Source organism: Drosophila eugracilis, unplaced genomic scaffold, assembly GCF_018153835.1.
Source record: "Drosophila eugracilis isolate 14026-0451.02 unplaced genomic scaffold, ASM1815383v1 contig_408, whole genome shotgun sequence".
Taxonomy (NCBI): domain Eukaryota; kingdom Metazoa; phylum Arthropoda; class Insecta; order Diptera; family Drosophilidae; genus Drosophila; species Drosophila eugracilis.
In genome coordinates, this window is record NW_024573270.1 from 324,319 (window position 1) to 350,547 (window position 26,229).

Genomic DNA, 26,229 nt, shown 5'->3' on the forward strand with positions numbered 1-26,229 from the left:
GTTAATGGCCAATTAAGTGCTTGGATGTATGATTTGGGATTATAATATGTTGTGGATATATCATCTTTAATTTTTAATATTCAAAATTAATTTCCTTTCAAAGGGGAAATCTTTTAAGCTACACTTTTCGATTTATTTGGATTCGCATGCCACACACCAATGGGGATCCGCAATACCATAAATTGGTTTAGCCAAACGCCGCTCTTATCATCAGGCAAGAGGACAAACAATAAGATTATCATGTATTTGGCTAACGTCACCTCACCAGCATCAACAGAGATTGAGATTTGGCGGCGGTTAGCGGCGTTAAGTTAAGATAAGCGTGAATTTTGCATAAAAACCCAGAAGGTTGGCGTACAGAGGATAGTAACGATTCTTCATTCGAACCAAAACACATCCAACGACGACGACGACGACGACGACGATGGCAACGAAACGATTCACCAGACTTCTGGTGTTGCTAGTGGTAATTGCATTAAAATCGGAAAAGCGCGTCCTATATATGATATATCAGTGTGTCTTCATGGAAATCTCATCACCACCTATATTTTCCTCCATTCTTGCATCCTATTTTTTTTTTGCTGTTTTTTTCTTTTTGTGGCACTTGGATACGATACGCACATGCCTCGAAATATATATCAAAAATATAAAACGACACACACACCAATCAAAATCGAATACGTAACCGCCGCCGATAATATACATACATATATCCGAATCCGTAGCTCCCGGGACTCTTGCTACTTTGGATAAATTTCAAAGCGCTCGGCGATCAATCGAAAGTATCTTATGCAAGTGAAAAAGTGAATTGTTTAAGGTCACGTGACAAGAACAGTGCACAACGATCCCAATCCGATGTTGACCACATCCACTAACATCCTTCACACCCATTGTGGGTTCTTTCTCTCCTAAACAGTTAACCACTTTGGTGGCCAATCATCAGGCGAATGCCGCCGCCGTGGGACTTAAGTGCGGCGGCAAGAGCGCCGTCTGCGTGGGACCACTCTCTTATCAACAGTGTGTCGATGACCTGACCATTGGTCCGGTGGTGCCATGCGAACTGAACACTCGCTGTGTCACCGACGGACTTGAGATCTGTGTGCCAGTCAAGTCGGCCGCTGAGGCACCGACAGCCGCTGTTGCCAAGATGGTGACCATTACCGATAGCCCTGTCAGCGGAATAGCTCCGCTGGTGGATGGCAACAACCCTAGCATTACCGGCCCTGAGATCTCTACCGAGGGATTAGGTCCAGCATCCAGCGCTGCTCCAGTTGAGACCACCCAAGCTCCAGTTGAGACGACTCAGGCTCCAGTAGAGACCACCACCCAACCTGCCATTGAGACCACTCAGGCTGCAGTTGAGACCACTCAGGCTCCAGTTGAGACCACCCAAGCACCCGCAGAGACAACTACTGCAGCCATCGAGGAGACTACTACTGGATCAGAGGCACCGCTGGAGACGGAATCTACGCTACCCGACGATACAACTCCCATTGAACCAAGCACTACCGTGGCACCCGAAGGCACTTCTCTTGCTCCAGAAGTGGATCCTAACGCACCAGCGGGAACTACTCTTGCTCCAGGTGAAGTCGACCCGAACGCGCCAATCGATCCCAATGCCCCTCTAGACCCAAATGCACCCGAAGAATCTACTAACGAACCTGGATTAGTCAACCCCACCGATCCGGCTGAAACAACTCTCGCCCCTGCTGAAGGAACCACCGCCGCTCCTGGTACTCCTGCCGATGTCACCACTGCTGCTCCTGGCACTCCTGCCGATGTCAACACCGACGCTCCTGGCACTCCTGCCGACGTCACTACCGACGCTCCTGGCACTCCTGCCGATGTCAGCACTGCGGCTCCTGGTGCTCCTGCCGATGTCTCCACTGCTGCTCCTGGTGCTCCTGCTGATGTCTCCACTGCTGCTCCTGGCGCCCCTGCCGATGGATCCACTGCGGCTCCTGGCACCCCTGCCGATGGACCAACTGCTGCTCCTGGCGCCCCTGCCGATGGATCCACAGCTGCTCCTGGTGCTCCTGCTGATGTCACCACTGCTGCTCCTGCTGATGTCTCCACTGCTGCTCCTGGCGCCCCTGCCGATGGATCCACTGCTGCTCCTGGTGCTCCTGCTGATGTCTCCACTGCTGCTCCTGGCGCTCCTGCTGATGTCTCCACTGCTGCTCCTGGCGCCCCTGCCGATGGATCCACTGCTGCTCCTGGTGCTCCTGCTGATGTCTCCACTGCTGCTCCTGGCGCCCCTGCCGATGGATCCACAGCTGCTCCTGGTGCTCCTGCTGATGTCACCACTGCTGCTCCTGGCGCCCCTGCCGATGGATCCACAGCTGCTCCTGGTGCTCCTGCTGATGTCGCCACTGCTGCTCCTGGCGCCCCTGCCGATGGATCCACTGCTGCTCCTGGTGCTCCTGCTGATGTCTCCACTGCTGCTCCTGGCGCCCCTGCCGATGGATCCACAGCTGCTCCTGGTGCTCCTGCTGATGTCACCACTGCTGCTCCTGCTGATGTCTCCACTGCTGCTCCTGGCGCCCCTGCCGATGGATCCACTGCTGCTCCTGGTGCTCCTGCTGATGTCTCCACTGCTGCTCCTGGCGCCCCTGCCGATGGATCCACTGCTGCTCCTGGTGCTCCTGCTGATGTCTCCACTGCTGCTCCTGGCGCCCCTGCCGAAGGACCAACTGCTGCTCCTGGCGCTCCTGCTGATGTCTCCACTGCTGCTCCTGGCGCCCCTGCCGATGGATCCACAGCTGCTCCTGGCGCTCCTGCTGATGTCTCCACTGCTGCTCCTGGCGCTCCTGCCGATGGATCCACAGCTGCTCCTGGTGCTCCTGCCGATGGATCCACAGCTGCTCCTGGCGCTCCTGCTGATGTCTCCACTACTGCTCCTGGCGCCCCCGCCGATGGATCCACTGCTGCTCCTGGTGCTCCTGCTGATGTCTCCACTGCTGCTCCTGGCGCCCCTGCCGATGGATCCACAGCTGCTCCTGGTGCTCCTGCTGATGTCTCCACTGCTGCTCCTGGCGCCCCTGCCGATGGATCCACAGCTGCTCCTGGTGCTCCTGCTGATGTCTCCACTGCTGCTCCTGGCGCCCCTGCCGATGGATCCACAGCTGCTCCTGGTGCTCCTGCTGATGTCTCCACTGCTGCTCCTGGCGCCCCTGCCGGTGGATCCACTGCGGCTCCTGGTGCTCCTGCTGATGTCTCCACTGCTGCTCCTGGCGCCCCTGCCGATGGATCCACAGCTGCTCCTGGTGCTCCTGCCGATGGATCCACAGCTGCTCCTGGTGCTCCTGCTGGTGCTTCCACTGCGGCTCCTGGTGCTCCTGCTGATGTCTCCACTGCTGCTCCTGGCGCCCCTGCCGATGGATCCACTGCGGCTCCTGGTGCTCCTGCTGATGTCTCCACTGCTGCTCCTGGCGCCCCTGCCGGTGGATCCACTGCGGCTCCTGGTGCTCCTGCTGATGTCTCCACTGCTGCTCCTGGCGCCCCTGCCGATGGATCCACTGCTGCTCCTGGCACCCCTGCCGATGGATCCACTGCGGCTCCTGGTGCTCCTGCTGGTGCTTCCACTGCTGCTCCTGGTGCTCCTGCTGGTGCTTCCACTGCTGCTCCTGGCGCCCCTGCCGATGAATCCACTGCGGCTCCTGGTGCTCCTGCTGGTGCTTCCACTGCTGCTCCTGGCGCCCCTGCCGATGGGTCCTCTGTCGCTCCTGGCAGCCCAATCGATGGACCTTCTGTCGCTCCTGGAACTCCTGCTGATGCTACCACTGCCGCGCCTGGCACGCCCGCTGTCCCCAACGTACCCGCTGGTGGCACTCCTGCTGATTCCAGTGTTCCTGCTGGTGGCGCTCCGGGATCATCTTCCAATGCTGCTCCTGGATCCCCAGCTGCTCCCAATGTACCTGCCGGAGGAGCCCCTGCTGTCCCCAGTGTCCCTGCTGGTGGAGCTCCTGGATCTTCTTCCAATGCTGCCCCTGGATCTCCTGCCGTACCCAATGTACCTGCTGGTGGAGCCCCTGCTGATTCCAGTGTTCCTGCTGGTGGCGGTCCTGGATCATCTTCCAATGCTGCCTCAGGATCTGCAGTTGCCAATTCACCAGCTGGCACCGTTTCCGGAGCACCTGGAGTACCAGTGGTGCCGAGTTCCCCTCTTAACCCACCAACTGGATCAGTCATTCCATCGATTCCTTTACTACCTGGCGGGGCTGGCTCTTGGCCTTGGCAATCCAACCCACACATTCCGATCCTGCCGCCGAACTGGAGGCCCCAGCTTCCTGGACAAAACGGCGCAGGTGCCGGGGCTGTTGCTCCTGGCAATGGGCTAAATAATGGCAGTATCAACCCGCCCCAACGTCCACTTCCCTTCTGGCCCAACTGGCAGAACTGGGTGAATAGCTGGCGACCAAGCAAACCGAGCACTGAGGCTCCTGCCCAACCGCAGAACCCTCAGCAGCCCCAGCAGCCCCAGGAACCCCAGCAGCCGAGCAATAACAATCCAGAAACTGCCGAAAGCGTAGAGCAGGCTGCCCCAGTGCCACCAGCCGGAGGAGCTGCGTCCAATGAGAATGCCTCCGTTGAGGAGAACAACAAGGCCTCCAATGAGAAGTCGAAGGACAAGCCCAAGTCAAGTGAGGATCAGTCAAAGGAGCAGGGACAGAAGAAGCCAAGCTCAGAGGAGAATGAGAAGGACAAGTCCAAGGACTCCAAGGAGCAGGAGCAGAAGAAGCCTAGCTCTGAGGAGAAGGATAAGGATAGCAAGGAAAAGAAGGATAAGTCCAAGGACTCGAAGGAGGAAAAGGACAACGAGTCGCAGAAGGACAAGTCCAAGGACTCCAAGGAGCAGGAGCAAAAGAAGCCTAGCTCTGAGGAGAAGGATAAGGATAGCAAGGAAAAGAAGGATAAGTCCAAGGACTCGAAGGAGGAAAAGGACAACGAGTCGCAGAAGGACAACGAGTCGCAGAAGGATAACGAAGGCGACGATGAGCTCAGCTCCAAGGAGAAGAAGCAATATGTAAAGGATCTGATTAAGAAGCTGAAGAAGGGTGACGAATGCGACGAGGATGACGTCTATCCGGATGTCCGCGACTGCCGCAAATACTACCGCTGCGAGGTGAAGAAGTCCGGCAAGCACAAGTTCGCCCACCTCCGATGCGACAAGAAGCAGCGCTTCGACTGGCTTGCCCAAGCCTGTGTGCCCAAGGACGAGGCTCGCTGCCTAGAGAAGTAGTAGTAGGGGGCATCCTGCTCTAGATCTGCTGCTGCATCCTAACGATAATGTCAAAATCATAATATTGGCAATGATATTCTATCTCTAATCCTTTGGTCCTACGTAATTTATTGCACTATTTAAATACCCTTTAATTTTTGTTTTTCACATTAAAACTTGAACTTGAAAATCTGGCAAATCAAGTGCGTGCGTCTCCTCCTGTATGGAAAGTCTATGAGGTGACAATATAATGATTCTACAAATCTTGAAACTAAGAAACTAAACCCAGAGACCCCTGGCCAAGTTGAACTCGTGTAATCGATGGAACTATTTAAATGGATACATCTCCTTTCTGCTGCACACAGCTGTTTTGAGCCCAGTCATCAGTTCTTGTTCCTACCAATTTGCTGATTATGCCTTCCAAATGCCTCTGCTCCAACGCGCGCCCTCCCCACAGCGTAATGAGTGAAGGAGGAACTTTGGGGAAAGTTGCCGCAACGCTTCCTTAAAGCATCTCTCACTTACACTTGCCAAGTTTTTTCCCTATGCAAATATTTTAGTGTAGCATAGAATTTTGAAGTGAAACGTAAACAGGGGCAAAAAAAAAGCGTTGAGGGGAAAGTGCATTGGCTGGCATTTGGGTGGCCATACTCACGGGGGTAGTCCCCATGACCCAAACTGCCGGAATTCCAGGATTCCAGGATAGAAAGAGAGATGGAGGAGTGAAGCAGAGCAATACACTTAAGTTGATTCGCTGTCATCCATTGCAGCTCATTTATCATTAGACGGAGTCACACAGGACCAGGCCTGGCGACAGTTTCAGTGTCGTCTAAGCAGAATACGAGGAGCTGAAGCAAGAGCAGGAGCAGGAGCAGGAGCTATAGCTATAGCTATATAAGGATCAAGGACGGATGGAGGGGAGATATGGGCGCGTCAAGAGCAAGCCCAACACTTTGCTGGGAGTGAAAGCAGGGAGACCACGACAACGACAACGACGACGACGACGACGAAGTAATTCAATTTTTATCGTGGGTAATTTTGTAACGAGAAACGAAGCAAGCAAATGCAGTGGGTTTGGGTTTGGGGTTTGGAGCTTTACGGAGATATGCACGAGGATGTACGAGTGTGGGGCATAAAGGACCGTAGCTGACCGTGCTGATAAGAGCGAGATGGAAATGTTATACAGCCACTGACACGAGAATTGCGGGCTGACATCGAAAGCCAAGGCTTTAACCCACTAACAACGAAGAGAGTTAGGCCCGAGGCCAGGTCATTAACAATCAATAAACATATTGACTAAATATTAGTTAGTACTAAGAGGAATTAACAGTAATCTAAGAATAAACTAAGTTCTTAGTAATCAAAGTGAAAGTAAGTTTAAGACTTTCTTACCGATATCATAAAAAATCTTAACAACTCAGTTGGATCATCTAAAAGTTAAAATAATTTAAAAGAAAGTCAGTCATCGCAAAGGACCTTAAAATCTCTCAAAGATGATAAGCTCATGGATAAGCAAATTACCAAAATTGAAATTAGCTTTGGAATCAACACTTTAGTGGGTTAACAACAGAACAGAGAGGACGGGGTCAGAGAGGGCAGCGGCGGCGACGTCGTCGGGTGGTGTCGTTGTCGTTGTCGTCGTCGTCGACGTCGTGACACGGAGTGGTGCAACGCAATGTGCGACCATACGTTGAAAATTCAATTTGCCTGATGACTTGCTGTGGTTTAAATACGGCCAAAAAGCGACAGCGCACATTAAACTCATTGCCGCCGTTGTGGCCAAACGGATAAAAGGCGAAACGGACCAGCGACGGGCACCATGGCTACAAACAGGACACAGGACCATGGCCCGCCAGATAGATAGATTCACCCACCCAACCAACCAACCAACCAACCAACCATGTCCAGCCAGCTGCACATTATATACTTATGCATACGATGCAACAAAAAACGACGACGAGAAGAGCCACAAAACAAAAAAAAAAAGGAAAAAAAAAAGAAAACTGGAAAAATGGATAAAAAACAACAACAACAACAGCAGCGGCAGCGGCAGCAGCACAAAAAATAAAGCCAGCAGTGCCAGCAACAGAATGAGACAGCGGCGCGCAAAAAGCGTAAACTTTGTTAACTCCATTTGACAACACGGCGGTGGAGTGGAGTGAAGTGGAGTGGAGAAGTAGAGGATGGTGCATGGAATCCAGGGTTCACAATATAGGAGACCAGAGACCAAAGTCCAGAGTCCACAGTGTCCAGTATGGAATCCAGGCCGGCATCCAGGCCACATGGACCCACTTGAAGCCGGGCCGTTGATTGCATTTCATGCGCTTGGAAAATCAATTTTTATTTAATTAATGTGCCTCGTTGCATGCATTACACATATGCTGGACCGATGGCAAGGGTACTGGTACTGGTACTGGTACTATGTAAAGCGGCGAAGGATATATAGGTTGATGACCATGTAAAAATAACGAAGCTGACAACAATCCAGTCCGAGATGTGACGTTGCTTAGATTAAGTTATCGGTTGGATGCGAAACTGCAGCACCAGCAGCAGCAGAAGCAGCAAAAAGGGTTTTCTCCCACTAAACTAACTTAAACTTGATTTCTCTGTTAATTTGACAGAGCTATACCCGTTACTCGTAGAGTAAAAGGGCCTCTATAAAGTTTATATAGTATTGATCAAGATCATGAAGCCGTTCGTCTCTCTGCCCGTTCTATCAGATCAATAGCCAAGTCGATTTAGTCATGCCCGCCTGTCCGTCCGTTCTTCTGTCCCTATGTCTGTATCAACGCTGAGATCTCTGGAACTAAAAGAGATAACAAGTTGGTATTAACCCTACAGGTTCTTGAGATGCCAACGCAGATCAGCAGCATCATCACGCCCACAAACAGCGGAAAACTGTGGCATTGTTTTTAAGTTAATTCTCTGACTGATGTCAGTTTAAGCTCTGTATAGCTTATGAATATAGTATAATATTCCCTGAAGAACTTTTCATTTTATATTTACTAGAAATAATTTGAAATAGTTTAAATCGATTTACCAATGGGATGTAATATGGCAAAACCTTTTAAAGATTCTTAACAACTTGAAGTGATTTAAAAGTCTAATAACTGCTACTTCAAAGAAGCACTGAATCCTACTCCTCAACTCAACCCACGTCACCTTATCACTAATGCTAAACTCAAGACATCTTTCCGCCTAGTTGATTTCCTCCGTAGAGCCACCTTTCGCCAACTTCTTAAGCGCGCGCCCACAAACCAACCGCCCACCGCGTAGCCCTTCATTCTCCGCCAAGAATGGAAGGGAGTAGAACCACCTAACTGACCCACACCCCAGTGCCCAGGGCACGGGTCTGGCTTTGGGAATTCAAGGAGAAGCCAGTAACATCAATCAGCGATCCCATCTAAATGCCATCAAATGGCATTTTCCACTGCCGCCTGCCAAGAAGCACAATGACGCCGCGGGGAGTTTGCCGCCAAGCAAGTGGGCGGTTTGGGTGCGTGGTTGCTTGGCTGGATGAGTGGGTAGGTGGTTGGTTGGTTGCGTGGCTGTTTGTGGATCTGTGCCGCTTGCAAGGTGCTGCAACAAACAATGGCGGAGCTCACTAACGGGCAACTTGTACTTGTATATTTAATATTCACATTTCAATTGTTTTTTTTTTCTGCTTTGTTTTCTTTTGAGCAAGTGTGTGTGTGTGTGTGTGTGTGTCCCGCTCCCGCTCCCCAGAAATGGGGTTCATTGCGCAATTTATACAGCTCCCTGTATTCCTACAATGCGCTCCGGGTTCGGTTCAGTTCGGTTCGGTTCCTTGGCCCCACTGAGTTTTCCCCAGTTTGCTTTGACTTTTGAGCTTTCCTTTTCTTTTCTGTCGAGGAATCTGGCAACAGCAACAGCAACAGTCACCCCCCTCCTTATCCGTGCCTTTTATTTATAAAATTTTCATAAAGTTTCGTGTTATTAAAAATGGAATATATTCTCGCGCGAATACGCAATGGAATATTAATAGCATAAAAGAGCTTGAATTTTAATATAGATCCAAAAATGGCTGATATGTAAGTAGCAGCCGAAAAATCCCAACACCACCGTGTTCCTTCGACTTCTGTCCACGAGTCAAGAAAGAGCGAAAGTCCTTTTCGTGTCAAATGGAAAATCAGTGCATATCTACGGATTATCTGTTATCCGTAAGGGTCACATTCACTGACCAGTTGGGTTACACTTTGAGAAATACAATTATTCTCTTATAGAGAAAACATATTCCAAAGTGTTTAGGGTCGGTCTTAATTCAAGAGAATGTTAATATTAATTCGAAAACAAACTGACTTTTCACTCGTCAGCGTAAGGATTAATAGGTACAATGAGTACAAAAAGAAGAAATCTAAATATAATACAGATTTAAGATATCTTTTGGAATATAAAACAGGAAACTTCCCCTTAAGTAAACTTACAGTTTACTTCTCGTTTTCTTGAGTGCACCCACGCATCCTTGCTGAGTGAACGTGCTTCGTCAACAAAAACATCCATGCCGCTTTTTATAATATACGCAAGAGCAAGAGGAGATGGAGAATGGCCAACACGTTGACCCAGTAAGCGAACCCAAATCTGAACCCTGGCCCCAACCTGGGGTGCCAAAGTTCACAGCCAGTCAAGTCAAGCCGAAATGCCTGCTAAAGGTGTTGGTTCTGCCAAAGGTAAAGCCAGGTCTGGGTGTCCGCCAGGCGGGGTAATTGCCTTGAAAGGCCGCTGAAAGCCCTCAAACAAATTATAAATTGCCACCGAAGGTGGTACAAGAAGGCAAGAAGAGAAGGTGGGCGCCCTGTCTTAAAAGGGGGGTTATAACATTTGACGGCGGCAACGGCAGCGGCAGCCCCAATTCAACTCACTCATTACCAAGGCTCTGGTTCCTTGTCCTTTTTTTCCTGTCTTATCTGAGGCCGCTGATCCATCACCTAGCGGGGCTCATGAAGTCCGGGACATCGGGAGTCCTGGAGTCCTGGAGTCCGCCTCAGCTTCAAGTCAGCTTATGAGACCGTCGTGAAGCATTTTCTGATTGCGTGTGCATTTTTAATGCGACCTGCCTTTTGGCCTTTCAGCCACTACGCACTTCATTCATCAATGTGCCGCCCTGGCCTAAATGGAGCCACTGCCTTCGTTGCCGCCGTCGTTTCCACTGCCGCTCTTACCGCCCAAGACAAATGATGATGTGTATCCAGATTCGTTTTCGACATTTCCCTTTTGTTTCAACTCAGAGCTGCTGACCTCCTGCTCCTCGTTCCCAATTTCGCACTCTTTCAGAGGTTGCTTACGATTTGCCTTTCGAGATGTTTTAGCTTTGCAGTTAAGAAGTCTCTTTTAAATATATATATATATATAACAGACTTGTTGAATAAATATTTATCCTTACTCATTTTTGACCCTGATTCTATGGAAAGTGAAAGGATCTTAATAAACCTCTTTAATTTAGAGTGAAAAGAACCTTAACTTGAGAATAAACTCATCGTATTGCGTGCTTTTAGGGGGGTCTAAAAAGGATTTCATTGGACATACAAACATACATCTTTAAATATGTAACTACATAGATATGATTTGACATCTTTAGTTAAGTACATACCCATAACCTCCAAAAGGGTATTCCGATCTCGACCATTAAACAGTAAGAGATTCCTTTTGCTTCCAGTGCTTACTTTGATTTTTATAAATTTTAGATGGCACACGCCTTTGCCTTTGCCTTTGCTTTGCCATCGCCATCGCCTTTCGCATCGCCTTCACCTGTGCGTTCCTCCTCTTCTGTTCACTAATGAAATATGAATAATTAACACTGTGTTTTCTTTTTGTTCTACTTCATTTGGAGTTCATTATTTTTGGCTCACTGCATTTGAGCTCCGGTTATTTGACTTTTGGCCTCCACTCGCGTTGTCATCTTGGTTGGTGGAAGGAATCCCATTTCGTGAATACTGGCTAATTACGACGTAGATGGAAGCCAATTATTGCGCCAATTATTTATGCAGGAGCTTTCCATTTCTTCTTCTTGCCAAAACGATCAGTATTGCAAAACATGCTTTGATCTCGATTATAAGGCGCCTGTTATCGAATACAGTTTGAGGGTTAGGGTTAGGTTAGTTTAAGGGTAAAATTTATATAAGATGCCAATTAAAGCAAGTATTTGGGAGGAAAACTTGTTTTCTTATTTTCAGAAATATCTGAATTTTATTTGCTTCCCATTTGTTGATATATCATGTTAATAATCGATAATAATAATAGTCGATATCGGTACAGTTTTAGAGCCTTGTTTCACTACAGTTTAAGAGCCTTTTCACTTTAGCGATCGTTAAGTTTGTGCAATCGATTTTTATGGCATATTAGTTCAGATAGTTTAGTTCGTTGTTAAATGTTATCAGTTCAATATTTTAAAAGTTTAGAACGAAAGCGATCCTCTCGTATAACCAAAATTTATACCCACAATGCTCAATACAATAGGAATTACTTGAAAAAGAACAATGATCATTGGCATTTATATACATATGTATAATTTTGTTAAAATTACAAAATATACATTTGTTAACTTATAAACAGTACACCCTGAAAAATATGTAGATGTGAATTTTAAAAATACCAAAATATTTAAACTTATCGAGAAGCTATCATATGCTTAATCGATTGCTTGCCGGCCCTGGTTACCGGCGTCGATTTAAAAGTAGAAGAAGAAGCTCGTGCCCAATGCTTTGAAGTTTGAAGTTTGAAGTTTCATTTATTGTTGAGATTATATTGGAGAAAGATGCCTTACTATTTGGAGCACGCTTTTACTGGTGCGAAGTATTATATGCTCAAGGGCATTAATACGCTGGGTCGCCACTCCATGTGCACCTGTCCATTGTACTACGATTATATATCCCGATACCATGCCAGTATCACCGTTACAAATGAAAGAATTTACGTAAAGGCTCTGGTAAGTTGCGGTGCTCGATGAAGGAACATTTAGTAATTATCCAATATTATACCTATATAGGATGCACTCAATGGCCTATATCTGAACTTCATGGAAGAACGTTTACAGGATTATTTGGAGGAAATATTTATAGGTGACGTCCTGATTTTCGGGTGTCAGATTCGTGTCAACGAAATGTCCCAATCACCACATACTTTTGGGGTTTTTATGGTGAACTTCCAAGAGCTGGAGCCGATGGATTCGAGTGATCAGAATGATCCGAGTGAGCCAAGTAAGACAAGTGAATCAAGTGATTCAAGTGATTCAAGTGATTCAAGTAAGCCAAGTAAGCCAAGTAAGTCAAGTGAGCCAAGCAAGTCCAGTGACCAGGATGAGTCATATGATTCGGATGTGATGGAAGAGGTGCCTCCACTACCAGCTCCGGAATGGTGAAACGAAAAACAAGCCACGCTTAGAGAGAGAGAGAGACACACAAAAGACACACAAAACGCACACGACTTACAAGCTAGGCCAGACTCACAAGACAGGCGAGACACGCAAGACAGGCAAGAGAAGATACAATGGAAATGTGAATGCGAATGCTACACTTAAGAACAAAATCCATTTTACGGCGTTAATTTGCCAAACCCGATAAGACAATGGAACTGTAGCCCAAAGGACCACACAGTCTTTGCATGCAAATGACCAACAACAAGGAGCCCGCTGCAAGGAAACACAAAAAAAACACTCACAGTTCCAACTGAAACACTAGTAAAATATTCAAAAGGAAAACTTCAAAGGCTATTTTTTTTATTTTACTATCTTAACATAGAAAAAAGATTTCATGTTTCTGTCTATAATACCTTGTAATATCTTTAATACGAAGGTAGAAAACAGTAGAGATTGAGTTGAGATTTATGTAATCTATATAATATGTTAGACCAGTTTTAGTTATGTGCTATTTTTACGAACGCAGCTGTTTGATTTGCAGTACCTCCTTAGTATCGTGTTATTCTTAATGCCTTGTTATTTGTAGCAAACCATTTAGCAAGTAATTATGCTAAGAGATCGTAGCTTTTAGATTTGAGAAGACTACGTGTGGGATTTGTTAAGCTATCCTAGGACAAGGGCGAGAATTTGAATTGGAAGGATATGCCTTTTGCTACTTATATTTAAATTGTCCTTTTCACTGACCAAAAAGGATATAGGCAATTGCTTTGTTTGATAAATATTATGAATGTTCTCAGATTAAGTTTGTAATTATTCTTCTATTTTGCTGCAAAGTTTATGCTTGTTTATTAACTTTTCTTTTCTATAAAGTTGAGACTTCCATTTTGGGAAATTCTAAATAGCATAAGTGTTAGAACCTGAAAATAGTATAAGTTTGATGTCGTTCAGTGTTGAAAGTTTATAAGTGTATCAAGATGGTTTTTAGTTTTTATGGAAGTTAAACTGTTTTTTTTTTGTATAAACTGTGGCAGCTTAAAGGATACTCTAAATATAAATGATACACTAAAAGTGTCGACGGTCCTGACTAATTTGTCACTTTTGTTGTGTCGCCTCGAAGGGCCTTTGAAATTTCCTGTTTGTTGCCATTTTTGGGAGTGCTTTTTTTTTGTTTCTTTTGCCCTTTCTGTATATTGTTGGCAGAAAAACCCTTTTCAAGGCCAATTTTGTATTCAAATGATGTTTGACTCGTTGTCCGTCCTCCGTCCCTCTTTATCTGTCTCGCTTCCCTTTCCATTTAGCAGTTGCGCTGCTTGTACGTGTTTGGTGCTGCACCCCGTTTTCCCATTTTCCGAAGGGAAAAAGCCAAAACCCCAACCAGAGTTCTCATTCGCACGTAATTAGCTGTTAATTTGGACTAGCACTTGGCAACCGGGCGTGGAATTTACTTTGTAACTTGTCCATGTTACCGACTGTGGCAAAGAAGGGTCGGGGCGGCCATTCATAGGGAAATTGGTGAAAAGCGTTTTTGATTTGCCACAGGAGACATGGGCTAGGAAAAGTTTATTAAGTTGGCTTTATATTGCAATATATGGTAGCTTTTCAAATTGGTTTTATACATTGTTTATTAAAGAGTTAATAAAGTCTTTTATGATAGTTCCTTTTTTGATGTTACAGAAAAGCTTTCCTTTATTTGAAGCCGATAATTATTTTACTTAGTATAGGGTTAGTACAAGGTTCTATGGTTAGTGGATATACTTTACCCTTTTTCTTTTTTAATGTACAATATTTTACAAAAATCCTTAAGCAAAAAGAAAGTCAGAAGGAAAGCATTCTAAGAGCGATTCTGAACCACATCATCTATGAACTTTTGTAGGAAAGCGGTGGCTTCTTGGTGGGGGGACTCCATGAACTTGTCCAGTATCTCCAAGGTAAAGGAATCAGTCAAAAGGCCCTGCTTTAAGACATACGCTGGCATCATGATATCGAAGTACCGCAGTTTCCATTTTGAACGCAGACGTGGTATGCAAATGCGGTTCCTGACCACCTCGTTGTCATCCAAGTCGAATACGTTGTGGTGTTCCTCTTCTTCTGGTGGAGAGATCATAGATCGTTGCAGAACGTTGTTCTTGGTTTGCGATTTGTTTGGTGGTGATGGACAAGGATTCGACTCGGGTTGACGGTTTTCCATTTTACCCATCCAGTTTTTCTGTAATCTGACCAGCGACTGGCGTCCCTCGTCGTTGAGTCCATCGATGCCTTTGCACAATCCTTGTATCGTTTCGGTGATTACTTCTTGGGAAAAGAAACGCGACTCTGGAATCCAATTGCCATCGGTAGGCAGCATCTTGTCCTTGCGGTCAGACATTGTTGTTATTGCAGTGAATTTCTCAATTGAAGTTTTGGTTTAGTGATGGGTTTGCCCTCAATGGAAAGGTTAATTCAATAATCGATATTAAGACTATCAACTTACTTCCACGGGAAGCATTCAGCGTTCGATAACGATACCACAGATAGAACTTTAAATCAGCTGTTTTATATTTTGATTTTCATTTGGAAAGTAAACAATTTTTAGATATCAATAAAATAGGTTTGGAAAGCAAAAGTAACTTAGTTAGAAAACCGATAGGTTGTAAAAGCTAATCACTAGCTTAAAGAGCTTCTATCGTTGGGTCACTTTAACTACAACATCCATGGTGTGTGTTGGACTACTTCAGTGTTATGTGAGACGTCACAGGGACCAAAGAAGAGTAAACATTATTGGGGCACCACCCCCTGTAGTGCAATCGCCCTCCCCTGCAGGACCCCGACAGAACCCACTGACAAGCAAATTACTTGACCGGGGCCACACCAACCACAAGTCAAGGTATGGCTGGCAAACGTTAACTTTGCAGCTAATTATAAATGAAATCCGATATCAAAAGGCACACGGAGACACGCCTTTGTGCAGTACTCATGGACACAGGGGGTGTGTGCCTCAAATACACCCACACACAAAGGCACACACAACCATCGAACACACAGACAATGTCAATTCATTTAGAGTTTTGGAAGTCCTGGTCTTGGAGTCCGGCAGTCCTGGAGTCCTGGAGTCCTGGAGTCCTGGAGTCCTGGAGTCCTACCGGCCGCCAGTCTGTGGTTCTGGGCAAACAAACAAATAATGAAAACAGCACAAAAGGGCGAGAAAATGAGGGATACGAAAAGCGTGGGGCGATGTAAGGTTAGCGGTGGGCGTGGGCGTGGGCCGAGAACAAAGTGGAAAATTCATAAAATGTCATTGTCGCTTTATTAAAACGCGCCAAAACCTTCACGATTCCCCACTTGCAGCGCCATCTAACCCCCAATCTAACACACAAATATACAGTGAGAGAAAAGTCGAAGAGAATTTATATATTTTTGCCTCTTTTTCATTGGGTTTAAGGTTCAAGTTCAAGTAGGCCAGGGACATCCTTTGGGATTTTATAAACGCATCTAAAAGTATGCAGTAAAATATTCTTTTTCAACTTTCTTGGTGATTTTAAGAAGCCTTTTGATTTCAATGACACTTTTCCAATAAGTATTAGTTGAAATTAACCAACACCAAAACCGAAATAACAAATATTATTTCCTTGCAGTGTTCTCACACATAGATGTCAGTGGTGGGGGCACCATAAAGGGGGGTGTTTCTGAGGGGATTTGGGGGTTGTCAGTGGTTGAGAAGGGGGTCGAGTGGGTTGGGTGCTTTGGCAAATTGGGCGGACGGCGACGTTGTCTGCTTTGCCATCGACAGCTGTTGGCGTCATTTACAAAAGCTTTTTGGCCGTTTTATGGGATTTTGCAACAGTTTCATTTTCATTTTGCGCAGGGCGGCGCATACACATCCATTGCCAGTAAGGACGTGGGGGGTGTACGGGGGTGTTCGTATAAAGAAGTTTTTTTTTGGTGGGGCCAAGGGGTCGCATAATGCCGCCATTAGAAGTTGCCGCCAAGCACTTGCTAACGCCAAAAGATGATGATGAGCAGCAGCAGCAGCAGCAAAAGCAATAGCAACAAGGACCATATGTGGATACAGTGGCATTCCCAAAAAGGGGTACAATAGTATACATATACCCATATTTATATTGTAGTAAAATTTTGAAATTAGAAATCTTTATAAAAGAAAAATGGGTTAGAAGCCAATTTCAATAGCATCTCATGTATCTTTTGTCTTTCAAACTGTTATTTTGCCAAGTCTGACATGTTTTTTACGTTTAATATTGTGATGAGCTCGATACTTTTTTTGGTGTTATATAATGTTTAAAATTGGACAAATATGCCGATATCTTGGGTGTGAAAGCCCTGACTTAGGTCGTTTTAAAGAAGATTTCTAGATTTTTATCGAATATTTTTGTTTTAATTTTCACAAAACAAGTCACACAAAACTAGCTTTTCCCATCATTGGCTGGCTGATTTTTGAGAAATTAATTTTTGACCAGATTTTTAGGGATTAATGCAGTTTTAATGGAAATTTAATAACGCCTTCAACGAGGTAATACATTCCATATTCTGACCATTATTGGCTGAGTTATGAGAATAAAAACTGTCCTATTGAGGGGAAAATGTGGGGATAAACCAAATTTCGCATATTTCTACCACTTTTGGTTTTGTTTGTTATTTCAATATTTTTCAAAAAATATTTTAAGCAGAAAACATCTTATTCCTCGTTCCCCAACGAGTTGCCTTTAATCTTCAGTGGAGAGGCCCCCTTAAATAATATCCTGCTAATACGCCTCTGAATGTTACGCCGCCGTAGTTGTATCTGTATTTGTGTGATGTTGCGACAACGATAATAGCTCCAACGTTTGTTGATTCGTTTGCCGTCTATGTATGTACGTCTGCCTGCCGGTCGTTCTACGGTTTTGGCATCCTCCAACCTCCCACCAACAGCAAACCATTTTCCCCTGCGCCCATTTTCCCGGCATCGTCATCGTCATCGTCAGCGTCATATTTGAACTTTTAATATTGACGCCATTTAACACGTTCTGGTGGAAATTTTATAAATGACTCTGTCTGTCGTTGGGCTCCCTACGATGCCCTTGTAAACCTCCACTTGTAACCCCTTGTAAGCTCTCCCCCCTCCCTCCCACTCCTTTCCTATAACCGACAACCTTCGATCCTTCGACAAGGAACAACAATGATGATGACGATGATGATGATGATAATGATAGTGGCGTTGATGGGTATAGCGCTGATTATGTGACTGATTTAGGCTGTGTGAGTGGTGTGCGAATGTTATTCGCTATTTTATCGCCTTGTTGCATGCAGTTCATTCGATAAATTACCCGATTGTTGTGGCCTTGCCTAGAGGTAATTGAATCAACGACGAGTTGGTTTCGAAAAACTTTTCATATATCAGTTGGTTGGTTGTGGTTATATCGTTTCCTGATCTTCCTTTATGAATCTTTATATCTCTTTCGTATCTTTCGTACGAAAAGTCATAGTTACTCAATCCCCATAGCAAATTCAAGTGGAAAACTAAGTTTGAGTCGTCCTCATCCTAACCTGTCAGAAGTCACTTGCGGCTTTTAGGTTGGATTGTCTGCGAATTAGCTGAAGAGCAAATCACTTAAAGCGACCGCGCGCAGCTCAATCACAGCAACTCCAGAGGGTTTTTTGAGGGGAGTTGGGAGGTTGGTACGGATGACGTCAGGACATTGGGACATCAGGACACGACAGTGGAGTCACTATCGAATGTCAGGAGTGTGTGGCATCTTATAAATCGATATGAGTGTCTGTTGCACAGACAGCGACTGAGACAGAGACTGAGACTGAAGCTCGATCGTTACTCCCGCCGACAAGAGTGCCTGTCCTGGCATGCACTGGGAAAAAAATCCCTTGAAAAGAAAACCCTTGAAATCCCTCTTTATTAAAATGGATTTTCTATTAAAAATTTCTAGATATTGATTACAAAATATCTTTCAAGCAAGGCACAAAAATCTTTCAGGAACTTTATATATTTAGTTAAAGTCATTTGAGATTTCTTTCTGTGCAACATTCAGGGGTGCAAATGGGCGCAGGGGCTGCGGCATCGCGTCATCTTGTCAAATATTTCGCGCTAAATTAACACGACAGCGTGCCCAAATGGAGTAAGAAGATGTCAGAGTCGGGCCGAAAGGACAGACCTGGGCTGGCACACAGAGTCGCAAGTTGCAAGTGCCGAGTCCTCAAAGGACGAAAAAAAAAGAAAGGTTGAAGAAGAGAAGAAGAAGGAGGAGAGTATGGTACAGCTCAAGTGGTGGAGTAGGGTGTGGTGTTGGTGGTGGCGCATTGCCATGTGCCTGCTCCCCTTCTGCACATACTACTACTCGTACGTACATAACTCAAATAGCGACGCAGTTGTCTGCTGCCCCCCCGTTTGTATGTATGTATAAGTGCATAATTTGTTGGCTTTGTGCAACACCACCCCACCCCCTTGGCACCACAACCCGACCTCCCTTTTGGCAACACGCCCCCTTTGGCAGAACACGCCCCCTTTTGGTACTACTCCCCCGTTTACCCCCATGAATATAGCAGACGAAGCCGCCGCCGTGCAGGCATCAAGACAGGCCAAAAGTCGTTTGGGCGGCCAGGACATGGGGTCTGTAGTTTGGTACCGAATTCGGGATCATTCTTACATAACTTTTATTTAGAAATTATATCAAAGATATATAGTTGTTGGATCTTGGCTGGATTTAAAACTCCGTCTTGGGAAGAAACTTGGTTCTGATTGTTTTGTTTTGGTTTTAGTTTCAGAACTTTATCTTTCTAGTTTTGGTAATAATTTTATTAAGACTTCTAGGTTATATATATTCTTAATATCCTATATAGTTTAGGATCTCAAAATGTCTTGCATATCCTAACGTTCTCTCACGAAAAGGGTATCTCAAAAAGTAGAAAAAGACGAGGACAGAGGGAAGATGCTTGCAACAGCTGCCGCTTGCAAAAGTTAACACTAACTAAGGACAGAAGACGGCAAGACAGACATGGGGGAGGCAGAAAGAGGAGAGGAGGGTGCTTGATAGACAGAGAAGAGACGGCAGGCAGGCAGGCAGGCAAGAGGATGAGGGTAGTAGGGGGTTTGAGACAGAGTCAGAGTTGGGTAGAAGAACGACACAGACACGGCATATTATTAAAAATGATAGCAGCAATTTAGGCGCCGGCGTAATTAAAATTAGTCAACCTAATGATGCATCATCATCATTATCAGACAGCAGTGGCAATGAGTTAAGCTCTTTCTCCTACCCTCCTACCTTTTTATTTTGTACAACATCAAAGGGCAGAAATAGTTATGAATTGGAAATGTTGGCTTGGAAAGCCATTTGAAAGGAAATTGCTAACTGAAGGATCTTAAAAAAAAATCTGTTTAAATTTGATTAACTAATTGAGATTACTTACTATCTTTCTATCTTTGCATTAAACACTTTCTGTGTAAACCCAATTAAGCAGATTTACTTTCAAAATCTTAACTTAAGGTCATAATTCTCCACACTCCATAAGCCAGGCAATAAATAAGTACATAATTTTCTTGCATTTAGTATCCTTTGTTCTCGATGACGTCATTTATGGTGGCGCATATGGTGCAAAAATTGAGAGTTCCAGTTGGGGGGTAGGTGGGGGTTGGTTGGTTAACACTGTACAGGGCACCCAAGGACGACGCATTAAAAGCCAATAACAACATCCGTGATGAGCATGAAATTAATTTACAGAAAGCACTTGATGGGCGATGGGCGATGGGCGGATGGGCTTATTGACAGACGCGGGCGGGCATCGCACATTTATAGCTGGCCATGTTTGCTCTAAAACTGTTGTGGGTTGGCCGCCAGACTGTGAAAAAGGGCAGGGACGCGGGACGAAGTGGGTTGGCACTGTTGGATAGGGATATATATATAGGGATATAAGATGTATAGAGGGGAGAGGAGGAGAGGGATGCAACAATAAACAGACGCACACTTATTAATTAAAAGCATACATTAAGGCCACGCTGCTCACCACCCACACAGAGGCAAAGACATGGAATAGCGCTTTATGTGCGGCCAGATCATAAACTCCATAAAATCCTTATACTGCCACCATCTCTATGTGCCAGCAGTCTACTACAATGGGCACTGTAGGAAAAAATTTGAAGTAGTTGGGGATATTTTTTCTTTGATTTTAGGAATTTTAAATAATATTTTAAATCAAATTTAAATCAAAAAATCTTTTTAGTAGAAAAAGTTCTTTCTCTAAAATATCTTTAATATTGTATTGAATTTTTTCTCTCAGTGTCCGCTTACTTAGAGCAACATTTGGTGAGAATATTGAATCGCCTTCTTGGCCTTTTTTCGTCTAGCAATTGGCTTTTGGTTTTGGGCTAGGGCTTGGTCTTGGGCTTGGGCTTGGAAGCTCATAAAAATTGGCTTAGAACGCTTTGGGTCTGTATGGGTATGGGTGTGTGTGTGTGTGTGTGTGAACATGATTGTTTATATGGGCCACTATTAAGCGAGTTGAAAAGTTGACATTATTTTTCGTTTATATTTAATCATAATTCCAATTAAAATTGCCTTTTACGACATTGCCAACAACAATGACGAAGGGCAGGGGGGAATGCATCGTCGTAAAACTCACTTCGAGTGTGATGACTAAGGAAATCTCTTTTCAGGGGAGGATGGGGTGTTACTCGTCACACATCATGTGGGATAGTTTGGGAAAGGGGTTAAGGTTAGGCTAAAGCCATTATATGCAGCTGTGCGGGTGGGTTAACGAGTGCTTCTTAAAGTCGAAGAAAGTCGGGGGAAATTTTGGGGAATTAATAGTTGGATTACAAAATAATAGTTGAGGGATATGGTGTTATTGATGGGGAAATTTAAGTAGGAATTAAGTTTGTATTTTATACAGTGATGGGAAAATTAATAGAAACAAAAATGCATTTAACTTTATTCATTTAGCTAAAAAAATATATTTAAGTCAAATTTTATGTTTTTGACTTGGAAATAAAAATAGAAACGAAGTGACTTATCGTCATCCAAATTGACTAGCTTAGCAAAAGTAACCATGAAATGTTTTCAGGTTTAATATTTTGTTGCATTACCATGATTTTTCAAAAATTTCCGGCACACCTACGAGGCATAGACTCCACCAGATTGGAGCATATTGCTGGCTCAATGGAGTACCACTCTTCCTGGACTTTCTCCCACAAATGCTCCTTATTTTTTGACTGAAAACCACTTAAACGGTTTTTAAAGAATGCCCCACAAATGCTCAATAGGGTTTAAGTCGGGTGACTAAGCTGACCAATCCATAACGCCGACTTTATTGTCCTGGATCCCCTTTTTAGCGAGCTACGATGTGTGTTTGGGATCGTTATCCTTAATAGTTTGCCACCTCAAAGGCATTTCATCTTCGGCATAACGTCCATCATTATCTTTAAATAGTCTGTATCACAGATATTGCCCTGTATCATCAAATATAGTGGACCAACACCTGAAGCAGAGAAACATCCCCATAGCATCCCCATATTGCCACCAAAAACCAAGAGACCCTCCAGAACTGGAAAAATATCTCATCGGACATGAGATTGATTTGTTTTGGATCTGATCTGATCTCCATGTTAGACGCCCAAAGTACACAGCATTCGATCCCCCAAATACACCAAAAGGACGATCAAACATGGAGGTGTATTTATTATTATCGATGACTTCTATGGAAAGTTTATTAACAAAGAACGATAAGTTAATTTGATTTAGCTATTGAAATTGTTAAAATATTTACCTGAATTGACTCGAATCGACTTGTGAAGAAAAGCATCTTTGATAATTATTTATGCTCGAAAAGCATTTCATTAGACAAATGAAAGGTTTTGATTAATCTTTCGATAACGATAACTTTGCTTGGCTCAGTTAGTTGGTGTGCATTCAAAGTGATTGCTTCTGCATTAATGCAAATGTGAAATTATTATCTGATTGTGATTACCACCTCCAGCTCCCCTCCTCCTCCCCGCCCTTGCAGAATAGAGATAGAGAAAGAGACGACAGGTGGGTGAGCAATGAACAGAGACAAGGGCATAGGAGTCAATGTGTATAATACAGTGATGGGGGGATCAAAGGCGAATGCAAATCGCCAGTATCAATGTGCCGCAGTGTTTTCATTTTATTTGCCTGCCTGCTTTATTTATTTTCTAATGATTTATTTATCTCTTACCCTTTGTGGTCGTATCTCTGTGTCCATAGCTGTAGCTGTAGGAGTATCTGTGTGGCTGTTTTTCCCAGCCTCTGGCTGTATATATGTATGCATTTCTGTATCTGTGTAGATTTTGACTTGCACACATGGCACGTACCGTACTGGACAACATGAAACGAAATACAAATAAATATTTTTGCAACAGCTGCAGTTGAAAATATATATATATCTGCTATATACATATACTAGAATGTTGCCATAAAAAGTGCCTCCTATTCATTCGCATTTCATTTCATTCAAATGCCATGCACTTGCTTTTGCTTACTCTGCCTGCCAGCCGCCACCCTTCTATTTCGATTCCGATGACCCGGTACCCAGTACCCGGTACCCGAGAGCCGATCTCTCCCCCTAATCCCCTGCTAATAGTTGCAACTCCACGCCCCTGCGGTCATTGCATTTGCGGGCAGTTCAATTAAATTTTCCTAGTTCAATGCATGCGGGTGGTGGCCCCAGCTAGCTAGCTAACGAACGTGCAAATCCTAGCTAGCGTAGGCTGGGGGGTGGGTAAAACAAAACGAGGGAAAACACAACACGCGGGGTAGAAAGGCATTTTCTATCACTTCATATTTCTTTCTATTAGGTGGAGAATAATAACATTCTCAACCCATCCACCCATTCATCCGCCTCTCTGGCATTGGCTTTGGCTTTGGCTCAATTAATTTATTTGTTTATTGCATTTCATGCGCCATATTTAAATCATTGAATGTGAGAGTTTGAGAGGGAAGAGGAGAGGAGATGAGGAGGAGGGGAGGGGTCAGCAGATATCGGCAGGCAGGCAGGCAGGCAGGCAGGCAGGCATATCGTTTATCATTATATGGCCTATTAATTACCAAATACCGTTTGTACCAGTCTGCACCCCCTAACCTAACCCCCTTGGCATTGAATGTTAACCTAGCTGAGGGTATATGGCCTTTGTGAGTGATTAGGTGACAGATGGGCATGGTTTTATATGATATAAACTTTACCTTTGGGAAATTGTATAAATGAAACCTTTATGATTGAGGGAATGAGATTATTAAACTTAAACTTGGAAAGTTAATACATTGACTTGTTAATATAACATTTCAATGGCCAATTATTTCGAGCAAAAGCTGCATCAAAACTTAGCTAGCGGGTATCTGAAAGTCTCTCAATATTGAGCATAAAGTTCTTTCTTGTTTTCAAATTGCATTTGCACTTGTTTTTATGGCTTTGGCGGGGGGGTCCTGGTCCTGGTCCTTGGTCTGTTAGGATCTGATTTTGACCATGGCCTGGCATGGCCTGGCCTGGCCTGGCCAGTAGAACGAACGTACGAACGAACGAACGGACAGAAGTACGAATGCAATGCAAGTGCAGCTGGCGCCGTTTCTGCAGTGCTCCTGTAGGAAAAACCAGGATGAAGCTAGAGTTTGGAGATGGAGATGGAGATGGCTACCCAATTGGCTGCTCCAGCTCCAGCTCCAGCTTCTGGGTGTGCTCCTTCCTCTAGATGTTGCTGTTGTTGTGTCTGGCGCATTTCACATGATAAATGATGCAACAGACTAAACGTTGAAAATCGCTGCAACGAAACGAGGTCGCAATGCAGGAATGAGTGGTGTGTATCCTCCTGCCTTCTTCTCCCTTCAAAAGGGATCAAAATTGGGAATGGGAACAGGGAACTAACTGGGAGATGGAGTTAGGAGTAGGAGTAGGAGTATAAGGAGAAAGGATCCTGGGTTGATGGTGATGCAATGGCCGCCTAATAAGCCAACACACCAGAGCGTGACAAAACAAACAAATTGATGGAATGCCAGGCATCATAAATAATGACTTGCGATCTCTACTCCACCCCCTCTGAAACAAAGGACAATAATAAACTTGGAGCTCTGCTCTTCCATCTTCCAAGATATTATGTGTGAGAAAAATGTGATTCCACAGAGTTCTTGACAGACCGCAAAAATTGTTAACTTAAAATTCCAAACGAGTCATCAAAATATTACATGGTTTCCCTTAATTGGAATTAATTAGTGGAATGAAGTGAGAAATTACATTCAGGGAAAGTTATTTGATTAAAAGAGTTTTTTTTTTGAGAAATTTCTGTTGATTTTTGTGCTTAAAATAATGGATTAGTCAAGGGAATAATAAATCTTAATAAATATATTACTTAAGCCAATCAAGTAAAAAGAATAACCTTTAGTAGATTTATATTTCAAATTGAATTTTTAAAAGTTTATTTATACCCAAAATTTAAACCCAAAAATGGATATTTTAACATTCTTTTCCCATTTGTAACTTTTGGCTATATATTTGTTTTTTTTTTGTATTTTAATTTAAATTTAAACTTTTGTCGACGAACGAAAAGTCGGATTTGAGTGGATTTTTTATTATATCTCACCCACCCCCACCCCCCGCTCTTCGAATGACGATGGCATAAAAAAGGCTTCGGCTAAAGTCGACATTAAGCTGGGACCATAAAAAATATATTATATATAGACCACCATATGCATTGGACAATGATCTTAGCCGTTGGTTGTGAAAACCTTCAACAATTTGACACATGATTGTTCACATTTTTGGTGGGGGTATCTTGCCCTGTCCTGCCCTGCCCTTCCCTGCCCTTTCCTGCCCTGCTCTGCCCCTCTCGCCCATTTAACCAATCCCCCAATCCCCTGATCCCCATCCAATTTATAGGACGAGCGTAACGCGCACTTCCGCCAGCCTAAAAATAGATGAAAAATTATTGAAAGGAGTGGGAGAGGAGGGGGATACCATCAACATTGCCACAGTTGTGATCAAGATAATAGGGCTTAATGGTGTTTCTCTCTTAAAGTGATGAAGATCTTTTCAAGTTAGTAAGTTGGTAGCTTAACTAGCTTAGCTATTTACTTTGGCTAAGACCAAACTTTCTATCTTTCTACCCTTTTTAGCCATTATTATGTTGATTTAAATGGCATATAAATATGGTTTACAAGACACTTTTAGACAACCTTGAAGACAGTTTTAAAACCCCCCAAAAGAGTTTTTATATAATTTTCCAAATAACTTTTTATCTACATTGCTGCTCCTATTATTTTGACCTTGATTGTATATCCATGTACTCTATATATGATAACAATGGGGCGCGAAGTGAGTCCAAAAAATGTTCGAACGCATATTGTTAACAAAGGTCAGGAGCGAGGGGCGGCGGTTGGCAATGGGCGTAACGGGACGAAATCGGATATGTGCACAACAATACACACACACACCCACACACACACACAAAAACACGACACACACACACCCATACATACTCATATAGGGCACACGACAAATTCCACTTGGCCGGAATACATATGCAAAATGTATAATTAACCATACACACACACACACAGACACACCCTCAAACACATTCAAAGGGCATTGGGGGGTGAGGGCGGCGGGGGACGGGCGGCGAGCGACGGGCAGCGGGCAGCGGGGTCACATCGAGTGG

The 26,229-nt window shown here is 44.4% G+C and overlaps 5 protein-coding genes across 5 annotated transcripts; 3 read left to right on the top strand and 2 right to left on the bottom strand.

The window, feature by feature from the left end:
* The first annotated feature begins 361 nt into the window (after positions 1–361).
* Positions 362–5,420, top strand: LOC108103915 (collagen alpha-1(I) chain). Its single transcript, XM_041818874.1, has 3 exons — positions 362–466; positions 917–1,751; positions 2,205–5,420. Exons 1-3 carry the CDS (start codon positions 425–427, stop codon positions 5,240–5,242), a joined length of 3,915 nt encoding a protein of 1,304 aa, XP_041674808.1. The 5' UTR covers positions 362–424; the 3' UTR covers positions 5,243–5,420.
* Positions 5,421–10,797: 5,377 nt separating this feature from the next.
* On the bottom strand, positions 10,798–11,228 carry LOC121530217. The gene is made up of 2 exons (XM_041818873.1): positions 11,089–11,228; positions 10,798–11,012 (listed from the first exon to the last, which is right to left on the bottom strand). The coding sequence occupies exons 1-2, from the start codon at positions 11,160–11,162 to the stop codon at positions 10,865–10,867; spliced, it is 222 nt and encodes a 73-aa protein (XP_041674807.1). The 5' UTR covers positions 11,163–11,228; the 3' UTR covers positions 10,798–10,864.
* A 583-nt stretch (positions 11,229–11,811) lies between these two features.
* Positions 11,812–12,947, top strand: LOC108103823. The gene is made up of 2 exons (XM_017209509.1): positions 11,812–12,164; positions 12,225–12,947. Exons 1-2 carry the CDS (start codon positions 11,994–11,996, stop codon positions 12,594–12,596), a joined length of 543 nt encoding a protein of 180 aa, XP_017064998.1. The 5' UTR covers positions 11,812–11,993; the 3' UTR covers positions 12,597–12,947.
* Positions 12,948–14,197: 1,250 nt separating this feature from the next.
* On the bottom strand, positions 14,198–15,435 carry LOC108103805 (moonshiner). The gene is made up of 2 exons (XM_017209485.2): positions 15,064–15,435; positions 14,198–15,014 (listed from the first exon to the last, which is right to left on the bottom strand). The coding sequence occupies exon 2, from the start codon at positions 14,956–14,958 to the stop codon at positions 14,425–14,427; it is 534 nt and encodes a 177-aa protein (XP_017064974.1). The 5' UTR covers positions 14,959–15,014; positions 15,064–15,435; the 3' UTR covers positions 14,198–14,424.
* On the top strand, positions 15,284–15,958 carry LOC108103806. The gene is made up of 2 exons (XM_017209486.2): positions 15,284–15,456; positions 15,515–15,958. Exons 1-2 carry the CDS (start codon positions 15,284–15,286, stop codon positions 15,807–15,809), a joined length of 468 nt encoding a protein of 155 aa, XP_017064975.1. The 3' UTR covers positions 15,810–15,958.
* The last annotated feature ends 10,271 nt before the right edge of the window (positions 15,959–26,229 follow it).